General features: G+C 34.2%; 2 protein-coding genes across 2 annotated transcripts; one reads left to right on the top strand and one right to left on the bottom strand.

Annotated features, from left to right (window-relative positions):
- Positions 1–1,293: 1,293 nt before the first annotated feature.
- Positions 1,294–9,657, top strand: LOC114297969 (putative high mobility group B protein 11). Its single transcript, XM_028242446.2, has 6 exons — positions 1,294–1,599; positions 2,627–2,702; positions 5,080–5,242; positions 5,448–5,591; positions 8,156–8,382; positions 9,083–9,657. Exons 1-6 carry the CDS (start codon positions 1,406–1,408, stop codon positions 9,380–9,382), a joined length of 1,104 nt encoding a protein of 367 aa, XP_028098247.2. The 5' UTR covers positions 1,294–1,405; the 3' UTR covers positions 9,383–9,657.
- A 2,112-nt stretch (positions 9,658–11,769) lies between these two features.
- LOC114297968 (B3 domain-containing protein At5g26805-like) lies at positions 11,770–12,270 on the bottom strand. Its single transcript, XM_028242445.2, has one exon. It carries the CDS (start codon positions 12,268–12,270, stop codon positions 11,770–11,772), a length of 501 nt encoding a protein of 166 aa, XP_028098246.2.
- Between the last annotated feature and the right edge of the window lie 1,159 nt (positions 12,271–13,429).

The following is a 13,429-nucleotide window of genomic DNA, read 5'->3' as shown; positions in this document are numbered from 1 at the left end:
TTTAAGTTACAATATAAGTAGGAAATGGCAACGGGGTGAGACGGGGCGGGGCGGGACCGGGGACTACACTCCCCGTCCCCGATCCTCGAAGGCTAAAAAATCTTCATCCCCACCCCCGCCCCCGATCCCCAGCGGGGGAACCCATCACCCCCCGTCCCCATCCCCTAACGGGGATCGGGTTTCCCTGACCCCGAAAAATCCCTGAGCTTCAACACAAGAACAACAAATCAATATATATCATTATGTTTCATTAGCATCAACAAATATATATTTAAATTAAAAAAAAAAATAATCCCAGTGTGAGCACACCACACAAATCAGATCACACACACATACACATATATTGCCATCCCTACACACAGATCAGATCACACACACATACACACACACACAGATAACAGAACTGAGTACACCTCCATCGTTTGGCACAGATCTGAGCGACGCCAGTGACTAGGCATGAGATTGATAGTGGTTGGCTGTGGCGGTGGGTTCGGTGGTGGTGACAGAGAGATAGACCTTGTGTGGCGGTGGCGGTGGCGGTGGCGGTGAGGAATAGAGAGAGACAAAGTGGATAGAGAGAGGGGATTAGGGCCAGCGGTGGTGGTGATGTCGCCGTCGGTGACTACGAGAGTGAGAACGTTGACAGAGAGAGAAGAACGAGAGAGTGAGAGAGTGAGAAAGAGAGTTGAGATGCGAGTGAGAGAGAGATATATCTGAGTTAGAGAGTGAGAGATCTTAATATAATACAACACATATATAAATATAATACACGGGTTGGTTTATTATAAATATAATACACGGTTTGTTTTATTATATATATATATAAGGGGTACAAAAGTAATTTTACTTCGGGGAAATTCGAGGATGGGGCCGGGTCGGGGCTTAAACACTGATCATCGTCCCCGACTCGAAACAAATCGAAGATTGATTTTCAAATACCGTTTTCTCCCCGTCGGAGGTATTTTTCGAAAAAAAACCGCTCAAATCGAGGTAAAGGTCGAGGATCCCCGTCGGATCGGTTTCAAATTGCCATCCCTAAATACAAGTTACACCAAACATACCATTTCCACTTAAACTAAGCTAAGAGTTGAAATAAGTTTTTTTTTTTTTAAGTTACGCCGAACGCTTACTTTATGTGATAAAAATTAAATTTGTAATGTCAATCATAAATAAGTTTTTTTAAGTTACACCAAACACTCACTTTATGCAGTAAAAATTAAATTTGTATAATTTAAAAGTCATGTATAAAATAAATATCAACCATTAAAGGACAATTTCGAATAATTTTTAAATAATTAAGTGAGTTTGTAATATTTTGATTTTTAATTAGCCACTTGCTACTGGCACTGTAGTTAATAGATAGACATGAAAGAAGCCATTGAAGCAGTTTGAGAGTCCCAAAAAAATGGCCTCAGAGAACGAAAAGCTCCGTCCGGTGATCGAAATCAACGGCTCTAACCTTACCGGTAGTCCGAAGCCCGATGACAATGTCGCCGGTGAAAACTCCGCCTCGCAGCCGATCCCTACCCACACCTCCTCGGTCGATAGTTTCTTCGACAAACTCAGCAAGCTAAACGAGTCATCTGGACTCAGTCTCCTGTGAGTTAAACTCACCTGTTCCACTTTTCATCTTCTAGATGTTCCTAGAGTTTTTCCTCAAAATTTCTTTTCCTTGTCTGTTTGGTTGCTGAGAAAATGCTGGTGAAGAAATGTACAGTTCAGATTTTAAAAGTGTTTTGTCTTAAGAAAAAATGCACATTGAAAAATTACAGGAAGGAAAATGAACATGCGGTCCTATTTTGTGTTATTTTCCTCTGTTTTCTAGGGAGACAACGCACATAGAAAAATAAAAGAAAGAAAAATGAACATGTAACATGTCGTCCTACTTTTCCTGTTAGTTTCCTCTGTTTTCTGGGAAGTCAAACAGAGTTACGGTGCTGGAATGCAGGTAAATGTATATCATATGCAAGCTTTGGATATCATATTTGGGTGCTATAGGATGTTATGGCGACTTCCATTACATTAATCACACCATCGGATTGACTTCATTTTTTTAATTATATTATTTTGAAAGAAAAAATGCTATGGTCACAAATTTTCTGCTAAACAAATGATAAAATATCTCATACAAAATTGCGGCCTCATATCCATATATCATATGAGACATTTGATCATTTATTTCTTAAAAATTTTAGTATTTCTAGCATTATCTTTTGAAAGTATTAACACTAATATCATGTAGTACCATGAAAAACACTGACTTTGATCTCGAAAGCAATGTAAAACGTCACATTAAATGTTACCCATTCCTTTGGGAACTTGGGTTTGTAATAAAAAGTTAAAAAGGGATTTTAAGTTGTTATATCTTTTTTTTTTTTTTTTTTTTTGCACGTATTTTTATAAAAAGTTAAAAAATCAATTAAAATAGTTTGAATTTTCAAACAGGACCCAATCACCATAACATTACTATTTTTCTCGTGTTTAAATTGAGTTGTCTAGTTTTGTTATAAACAAAAAATTTGAGTTGTCTAGTGAAAAATGAATAAGAAGAAGAAAAAAAAACTGAGTTATGCATTGAAGGGTTTTATATTTTGATGAAAGTTGATGAAATGTATTAATATGGCAGCTTTAATTTCCGGCATGCAAGCTTGGACTTATATATATTCTACAAAGAAGTGACTCAAAGAGGAGGATTTCATCTGGTAAATTTTTTTCTTTTTCTTGTCATGAAAGAGGACTTGTATATATATTTTTTTCTTTTAAGTTTCTATATGTTTTTTTTATGAAGTGTATTGATGAGTGATAATGTTTAAACAATTGACATGTGCATGCTTCTCTTTTAAAGAATGTAATTTAGTATAATTGTTGTATAATTACATTTTGCATGTTGTATCTCATCGTGAAAAAAGTAAAAATATTTTATTAATTAAAGGAAATGTAAATATAATCCTGTTATTGAAAAAAAAAATTTGTTTTAGCAGAATTCTAATTGGTTTTGATGATTAGTAGTTCTGTTATGTTGAGAGAGAAAACATTTTAACATTCTTGGTTTTGATGACTTTTGGCCTTCCATTTTTTGTATACACCGCATATACCATTGATGCTTTCACCTTTATGTTTGGATGAACAATGATTAAAAGAGGATACATGTGACTTTTTTAGTTCATTCGCTTTGTATTTAGAGGGGAAGTTTATGTATTATAAATGTTTTGTAAAGAGTAATTTTGGTTTCTCACCACTTTTGGTGAGAAACAAAACTTAAGTTTTGATGGATATGTCTTTCTCACCATTTTTCACCTCATTAATCATCCAAACAAGTGATGAAAACCCTCATTCTCTCCATTTCTTTTCTTCTCACCAAACTCTTCAATCCAAATGGAGTGGCGTTTATTTGAAGAATATTTACATATCAGAAAAAATTAAAGAAGATTGTTTTGTCAAAAATCATAAAACTACCTATAAATTTACTGTTAGAGATTAAGAGAGTCTGCTAGGTTTTAAACTGGGCATAAAAAAAATTTTCAAGTAGTTTTCTGATATCAAAGCATGTCTGAAACTCGTACAACTAAATTGAATTTGTATATTGAATTGTTCAGTAAAAAGGAGCTATTTTAATTCTCTCTTGAAAATTGAACTCCTATTCTTCGATTTATGAAAAATTCGATTCCATTGTTGATTTAATTTTGTATGGTAATGATGCAGAACTTGCATTTTGGCCTTTTTTGAACACTAGTGTCTAGGTCTTATTGTGTTGGCTTCTCGCATTCGTGAGATCTTACTCTTGGTGATGTTTGTGTGCTTTGCCCCAAAGGTTTTGAGCTTTATTGTTGTTTATTTATCTTAATTTTTGTGGTAAATATGAAATTTATTGATTAAATTAGCAAGATATGAGGAAAGGCCATCCACATATTGTAATCCACATATATTTTTTTTTACACTATTTGGGATACTTTCTATATAAATTATCATGTTTCTTGATTGAGTAGCTTGGGAATGTCATCACATCAATAACTCTTGTTAAGCATGATTAGTTTTGAAATAACTCCATTAATACTTGAATGTCATGCCCTAGGTTGACTTGCCATGAACATGCCATGAACGTATATTTTCGAGCAGAAAAAAAAAAAAATAGTGGCTGCACAGTGGTTGGAGGTGGCCAGAAGTGGTTTCTTCCGGCAGGATGTGGTTGTCGACTGCGGAGGTGGTTGCTGAAGAGGGTTACCGCTGACGGTGGCTGGAAGTGGGGGTGACGAGCAGTGGTTGGTGGCCAGAGGGGGGTGAAGAGGGAGAAAGAATGAAAATTTATTTTCTAAACAAGTGAAAACAACTTTTTTTGCAAGAATTTAGTAAATTTTGTAAATTGTTTACATTTTTTTTGAAATCGAAACTAGATACCAAACAAGGTTCTGTTTACAATTTTTAAAATTTTTGTAAACATAAACAGAAAACTATAAACATAAACGTTACCAAACGGGCCCATAGTTTCTTGAATACTAAGTTAAACATGGTTTCCAAAAATTGACATGCTGCTTGAGTGTCCTTTGGGCGGTGTCAAGTGGTGTAGATCTATGTTTTGTATAGAGCCCACTTGAGCACCCACCTGCACATATGCAGAGACAAGGCACCTGCTTGAGGAATCATCAGGTGCTCATCGAGCAGCTCTTTGTAATTTTCAAAAGAGGACCATGTATAGGTCAAATGAGTTGAATTGTGACAATAAAAACATATGTCCTAGAATAATGCAACATACTATAGCCTATGCTGTAAACCTTGACATCCTATTTTGTCTACAGAGATTGTTAAAATACTATCAGTTAATACCTAATATGTTTAAGGATGGGGTCCAGCTTATGTCCTGGATAGTGCATTCCATTTTTTTTCATAAAGGAAAATAGCTATTTCCATAATTTTGATGCATGTTTAATTGTGGCCAGCAAAGTGTTTGTGTTGCAAGAAACAACTACACGATAATTTTCCCATGCCTGTTCCTTCTAAGATAGTAAATGGGCTATATTTTAGATTTAAATTTACATAATTAATATGTGTACTAATGTGACAAATCCTTTGATCTACTTTTAGGTTTCTCAAGGTGGGAGATGGAGTGAAGTTGCATCGACCTTGAACTCAAAAAGCACTGTTTCAATGTCACCAATTCAACTTCAAAGGCTTTATGCAAGCCTCCTTTACCAGTTTGAGCAAATATACCATTACCGAACTCCTGTAAAAGTAGCTGCTGCTTCAGGTACGTAAGCTGCTCCTATTGGTTGGGCCAAATCTCTATAGGACGTAACACTTGTAACTGATATTTTCAGGGTGCTTTGTTCATTTTGAGATTTTATTTTTGTCATTCGTTTCAATAACATTCATAGATCTGGCTTTTGTCATTTGTTACTCGGATTTGAAAGATTAGGATTCTGCTTTCAAACTCATTAGAATAAAATCTGCAGGACATCCTTCTGGTATGGAAAGCGGCTCGATAGAGAAGCGGAAGCATTGCGACAGTTTTCACTTGTCGACAGTTCATTGTGGTACTGAGGATGGTCCAACTGCAAAAAAGAAGTGCAATGACAATTCTAACCAATTGTCAACAGGTCCATGACTGTTTCTTGTTTAGGATAATGTTTCCTATATTCTAGAAAGTATTATAATTTGTATTTCTTTGCTTGAGCTAAATCACCCAATATCCCACAATCAAAATAATTTTGATTATCAATAAATCAAATTATGTAAAATTTCATACTTTGGTGGAAAAAATGAAAACAATATATTAAAAAAATGAAATAAATGTACCTGCTATAATTTTGACTCTGAGTTTTTCGTTAATTATTATTATTATTATTATTATTATTATTATTATTATTATGTTTCCAAGATATATTTGGTTTCTTTTATATACACTAGAGGCTAGCACACGCGAGGCCTATGCAATTCATGTAAGTAAGACTAAAAACAAATAATAAAAAAATTATATCATATTATGTGTTCTGATCAACTGGTAGGAACTGTTTTTCTTAGATGGAAGGTCTTGGTTTCAAGTCTTGTGCAATTCTCTATTTTTTGTTTTGTTTTAAGGTTCCGTTTGTTTTGACGTAAAATGTTTTACACAAAAATATTTTACTCATTTTCTGTTGTTTGGTTGAACAAAAAGTAAGAAAAACATTTTTTAAGGAAAATATTTTTGCATCATTTTTCTAAAGATGACTCGCGTTTAAAAATTTAGTAACTCAATTTTTGCAAAGTTGACTCTCACTCGTCACATTTTCAACACATTTAGCCTTTTCAAATAAGTATCTTAGTTCCATTTAAAAAAAAAAAAAAAAGTATCTTAACTCACTAAAAAGTCATAAATGATACTTTGTTGAATCAAAATTTCTCTTTTAGGCAATAAAATATTTTTGTTTCAAGGCTCTATTTGTTTCAACATAAAATATTTACACAAAAAAAAATGTTAATGTTTTTGTTTTTGTTTTTTTTTTTATCGACACTTGAAACAAAATTATTTTATTGCCTAAAAGAGAAATTTGATTTAGACTTTTTAGTGAGCTAAGATATTGATTTGAAAAGGCTACATGTGTTGAAAAGGTAGTGAATGAAAGTCACCTTTGTAAAAATTAACTTACGAAATTTTTAAAATTAAGTCATTTTTGGAAAAATGATGCAAAAATAATTTCCTTAAATACTTACTTTTTGTTCGACCAAACAACGGAAAATGAGTAAAATATTTTTAACAAAAATATTTTATGTCAAAACAAACGGAGCCCAAGTGTCATAAGAAATGAGAGAAATGTGGTATAAGGAGAAGCAAACGAAGGCTTGGACACCAAGTCCAACCTTCACTTTATATAATAGTAAGTATAGATAGTATAGATGCATACTATATAGTGAAGACGTAATAAGTGGGGCCCTCCCCTCCTATACTTTGAGGACCTAGTTGAGCACCTAAGGTGCCTAATGGGTTGGGTTTTTTTTGGTTTCACGTCCGAATTCTGGATTTTAAACTCAACTTCTTTAGTGATACAATTTCATACCTTATCCTAACCTCGGTAATTTTGACTTACATACCCCCATACTCAACTATACCCTATCAATGCTCTCCAAAAAATATTTTCTATTAGAATTAGGTCGGGTAATTTTGCCATCCCTTTGAGCCGCTTCTGTTTAGAAGCAAGAAAATATTTGCATGTTATCTTTAAATCCATGGAAGCATAAAACTAGTTTCCCAAAACTAAATTTGTAGGACTATCTTTATTTTTTCTAATTGGATGTATAAAATCTAATTCTTTAGCACATAAATACGGGTAATTATTCAGTAATCCCGGAGTATAGACACGTGGTATTCCTTAGTATTGTGATTGGTGGAGAAGGTAGGTAGGTGAGGTATTGTGTTGGGTGATTGAGGAACATGAGGAGGCATAATAAATGATGATTGGTTAGGGAGTAAGGACACGTGGTATTCTGGGAATAGTTTATAATTTCCCAATACTTAGGGGTTGTTTGGAATGACCTAAATAAGTGCACTTTTTATCTTTTTACGAAAAGATGTGCAGAAAAGTAGAGAGGTGATGTGATGGAAAAAAGATAAAAAGATAAAAAGATGAATTATTTTGGTGTTGCCAAACTTGGCCTAACTTTATATCATTTAAGAAAATTCTGAAGATAAGGAGTCATTCCTAAACTATTTTTATGAATTCCAGAATTAAGTGGTGCGTGATAAACTTTCCTCCGAGTGAGTTAACACACTGCTTTTACCTGTCAAAAATCATTCTTTATCTGAATAACTTCTAATTCCATGTCATCCCAGTGCCCAATAGTTCCTTACTTGATGTCCGTATAGACGTGCCATGTGCTATTGCCTATTCTAAAGGATTGCACACAAATTTATTGATTTTGGAAACTTCAAATATTCTTATATTATATCTGTACTTAATGTTTGCACCAATCCTTATATTCTAATTTTTGCCTCCTTTGTTCTTGAATTGTGGTGGACTGCTTATAGAACTCCAATATTTTTTCACAATGCACAATGATCCCACAGCTCAAACACCAGAAAAGTATCAAAATTAATGTTCAGTCAGTCGTTAGAGAAACTGTGGTTTGCTTTATCATTCTAAAGAGAGTGTGTACAGTAGCTTCCGCTCATGGTTTTTGAAAACAGGGGCTAAGTCAGCAGAACAGAAGAAACCGGTCGTGCAGACATCACCAAAAAATAAGGATGTGAAAAAAGACCCAAAGGCTCCAATACGAGCAAGAACTGCATATCAGATCTTCCTCAGGAAGGAATGTGAGCGACTGAAAAAGGTCCATGGGGAGAGCTCAGCAAACCGTAATCTCCGAACCATGGCAATAGATGCATGGAGGATTCTCTCCGAGAGTGATCGGCAGGTAAATTATCTGGAGGGGACTAAATTGTTTATAAAATCAGTGGCCTCAGCACATCTTTGCTTCTGTTTTTTTGGTTTTTTTTTTGGTTTTTAATGTACTTGGACACATGTTCCCTTTGAATTGATAGGGTTGTCGTTAGAGGTAAATGGCATAGTAATCTTGGGAGCAAGAATGTATCCTTGACATTGCCAAGAAATTTTTCAAAAATGTAAAACATGACACATGGGAGACACATGCAAAATATATAATTTTATATAATATTAAATGCGATATATGATATGAGGATAAGTAATTATTATGTCATAGATATGAATATTTAAGTCAAATGAATTAGTTTTTAAAGTCTGGAGAAGGAATATATGTATATATATACATTGTTTTTGTTTTATCATTGGATTCCAATTTATTTAATTTAAACTTGTATTGTGTTTTATGTGAGTCTAATTGTTGGAAAGTGTTTGATGAGTGTTGCGTTAGTGTCAGACACGGTGTCATTGAGTTTTGTTTATTTTTTAGGCAATATGCACCAATCAAACTACCAGATTGGTTTAGTTTTATCCTCAGTCTTCTGAACTTTCTTTTAGAACAGTGCGTGTTGATAACGGGATAAGTGATGCAAGACACTGGTTGTTCTCTCCTTATATTACATGATATCCAATCCAATTTTCAACGTCAATTTGTTGCCTTTCTATATTTACAGCCATATCTTGAAGAATTTAGAAAAGATAAGGAAAGATTCAATCAGGAAATGACTGCCTACAAGGAGCAACAAAAAAACGTGCCTAGCAATTCAAAACCAATCGATGGTAACTCCAACGTGCTGCGACTGACAGATGGTGAGTACCATGTGACTTTGCAATCTGCTCCTGGAAGCTTCTTCGTGCCAGACGAATCTGTATTGGAAATAGCGATGAGATCTATGAAGAATGCACGACCAAACGACCCCATATTTCAGATTAACTGGGATGAGTACTGTGGATCACTTGATACACCCAGTTAAAAAAGAATCATCCTGTTCCCAGAGTTTTGGTTGCTGGTTTTGGTTTTGAAGCGTGTAGCATCGTTGCTGCTGAGGAAATATGTGTACTTGGTGCTCTTCTTTGGAGGTATGTTGTGTATGTTTAACATTTTATCCTTGGAGTTTGTATAGTTTAACTGTATTGTGTATATACTGAAGACCTGAATGCTTCTGTGGAAGGTGGTGTGGTGTTTATGGGACTGTTGCATATGTTAACATTTGGTTTCTAGGAACACAGAAACCGATCGCTGACCACACCACTATCCTCTATACGCCTCCATAATTCATTTTCTGGGCCCCACTTTGGGCCTCTAAGGATAATCCGAACTGTTCATTTCACAAACCTTGTAATGAAGACCGTTTGTGTAAAAATTTATCTTAATAGTATATCCATAAATAGACGAACACATCACATTTTAAAATGGACAGTTTAAGTTTAAACTGATAGTTGTCATCCATTTTAAAAAATAAAATGTAATTTGTTCATGAGTTTTGTCATGTTTGGTGAAGCAAATTTTTTTCACAACTAATCTTTATTAGTGAGGTTACGAGATGAACTATTCGGATTATCGTTGTAGGCCCAAGATGGGGCCCACAAAATAGAGTATAGAAAATAGTGGTATGGAGAGGAGCCATTCCCCAGAATCGATATAACCCTCTCTCATGATGTGGGTCCTACCTTTTTGTGGATCCCACACTCCCACTTGTGCGTCTAATTCTGGGGTTGGTTTCTATGCAAATAGAAGTACTGATTGTTTCGGTATAGTTTGTTTTATGGAGTTTATATGGTTCAACTATATATATTAACAATCCTGCGTGCCTTTTTGGAAAGTGTTATGCATATGAAAATGATTTTATTCTTTTATTTATTTATTTATTTTGTTTACCGTGAAAATTTTCAGTGGCTTGTAAAATTAGAAAAATAAAGAAACAATTTGACAGGGAGGAAATAATTTAAATTTTTTGTTTTGGTATGTTCAATGGTATATTAACTAGTGTAGTGGACACTTAAATAGTTTGAAAGATTTCCTCAATAACTTGTAGAGTGGTGCTACATATATCAATTACTATATTAGTTAGTGTATAAACATATGTTATAGCATTACAATTTCAAAACTATGGACCCCACCTATTATACAAATTATAAAGATTCAAAACTAATAAAATTATCACATCATCTTTTAGTATACTAATTGGTATATCAATTGGTGTGTATAGCTTTATTCTAACTTGTATGTATGACTGCTAGTGTTTCGTTGTGTTTGTGTTGTATGATTTGCATATGGTAAAAAGATTAATGTGATGGACCCAACTTTCACTGGTTCACTTGAAACCACGCATTGATGTTTGGGATGGATTTAACTTTTGTACTTAAAATTTGTGTTCGTAAGGGATTTAACTTTTGTACTTAAAATTTGTGTTCGTAATGGTTAATTCACTGTTGACTATTAGTTAAACTCTTGTTTGTAAGGGCTAATTCGCTGTCGACGATTAGCCACAAAAATTGATGTTGGGAAGGGATTTAACTTTTGAATTTAAATTCGTGTTCTCAATGGTCGGCGATTAGCCTGCAAAAATTGTTAGGGTGAGATTTAACTTTTGTAGTTAAAATCGTTATTGTGACGGTTAATTAACCGTTGACAATTAGTTAATCTCACACGGTTATTTCGGTGAATAGCGCACAAAAATTGATGTTTGGGAGGGATTTAACTTTTGTACTTAAAACTCGTGTTTATGAAAATTAATTTACTATTGACGATTAATTAAACTTGTGTTCATCATGATTTAGACATTGTTGACGATTAGTTAAACTCATGTTCATGATAGTTAATTCACTGTCAGCAATTAGTTTGCATAATATATCATTGTCAACATTTAGTTAAACTTGTTTTACGGTTAATACACTGTCGACGATTAGTGAAACTCGTGTTCGTGACGATTAATTCACTGTCGGCAATTAATCTGTAGAATTTATCAAGGTAGATTGCTTATCTCCATAATTTAACACCTATGCAGTAATTATTATAACAATAACAAACACAGCTGTAAATTGAGAAGGCTCCAAATTGCGAATGCTCTTTAGTTATCGGGAAAACCTAAGTACTATGTTTCAGATTCAGGAAACAACTCTCAAAATAAACAATCATTATGTGTTTAATATAATTCATAGGTAGAAATCCTATCAAATTTCAAGACAATCAAAGATTTATAACAAAAATAAAATCAAAATTCTGTGTTCAACGGAATTCATATAGGAAGAAATCCTATCAAATTCAAGACGACAAAACATTTGCAACAAAAGTAGAATCAAAATGACAATCTAGAGATCCTAAAGCAATAGCCTTGCTAGGTTAACATTGTGAGGATCATCAATCTTCAACCTTGTTCAAAACGGAGAATCGGAGCGCCGACGATCCGATATCCCAGTACATTCCGATCAGCATACCAACCTTGAGTCCGCGCCGAGCCACAAACTCCTTGATCCAGCAAGCATAAATGGAGTAGTTTTCATCACTTGACCACTTCCTGAGAATCAACTTGTGGTCAGTCCTAGTGTCCCAATCACACACCACAATCGGAACCTGCTCGCCGTCTTCGATCACCTTCGCCACCGTCGTCTCATCCCAGTACTTGAAGATGTGATTGTGAACTTGTTCAGGGCTCAACTCAAGGCTCCCGAAATGGCCAACGTCGTTGGCAGTGAGAACCTTCTTGATCTCCCATGGAAAAATATGGAGGAGGTGAGGTGGGTCAGCTTTTGTTTCCACCACCTCCCACCGGATGGCGTGGGGATCACTGCTGCCTGCCCTCTGGTGTTCCTCCTCTTCTGCTTTGGACGGGAAGAAGTGATATAAGATTGTTTTCCTCATTTTTGGATTTGATGAGAAAAATACCCCAAAATGTGTATGTGTTGGAATTGAAGGAGATTAAAGACGGTGCATGGTGTATTTATAAGTTGATGAAGAGGGAGGAAGATTTTTTAATGTGAAATTTCATAAAAAATCAATGATGAATTTTACAATTTTGTCCAATCCTACATCTAAATTTGGACTTTGTCCTTACAAGGAGGCTAGGACAAAATTGGAAGATGAAAAATGAGTAGAATCAGAAGCGAAATTGGAAAAAATTTGCTAATCAATGGTAATAAATTTATAAGATTTTGCCATATTTTACAATAAGCTTGGCTCAAAATGCTTCACTCACTTAGGGGTTGTTTGGGGTGTCATAAATAAGTGTACTTTTTGTCTTTTTGGACTAAAAAGTTGAGGGAAAAAATATGAATGTTTGAGTTAACTTTTTGACTTTTTATGAAAAATGTGTAATAAAAAATATGAAAAATTGGTTTGTAGAGGAAAATTTAAATTGGGAGTTGTGCAGCCGTAATTATTGACTTTTGATGAATAGTGTTAACTTTTTAACTTTTTGAGTAACTTTTTGACTTTTTGACTTTTTTGAGAATTTTCAAACTTGGTCTTATTATTTATTTAAATAATAATATATATTATTTAAAAAAAAAATATTTGGGAGCACTAGTTGAGCAACTCCAATTCACCTATAATGACATGGAATGGGCCATGTGCTGGGACGGACCCACGCTTCTCATCCCTTCTCGCTCTATTCTCTCTCTTCTACCTCATAACGGGTAAAAATGATGGTGCTATATTGGGGATGTAGCACAGTTATTATTTAAATATAAAATTTGTAAAATGTGTTATATATATTATAATACTAAGGGCTTGTTTGGAAAGTTAGGTTTGTTGCTAAAAAATCAAAAAGTCATTACAAGTTATCAAATTATGATCTATACTTTTTGCACGTTTCAGTAAAAAAATAAAAAATAAAAAATTACTAAAAAGGTCAATTCCTAAACAAGCTGACCGAGCTTAATTATCGAATCAAATTTGTTAAGCATTATTGAGTTTCGAGCTAAGTTCAAGTATGATTTTAATAACAAGTTGAGCTGAACTTGATTTGAATTAATTTTTGAGCCAAGTTCAAGCACTACAAATCTCGGCTCAGATCGATTGA

Source organism: Camellia sinensis, chromosome 2 (assembly GCF_055761805.1).
Source record: "Camellia sinensis isolate YWXY chromosome 2, ASM5576180v1, whole genome shotgun sequence".
NCBI classification, from domain to species: Eukaryota; Viridiplantae; Streptophyta; class Magnoliopsida; order Ericales; family Theaceae; genus Camellia; species Camellia sinensis.
This window is presented reverse-complemented; position numbering and strand designations above follow the sequence as displayed.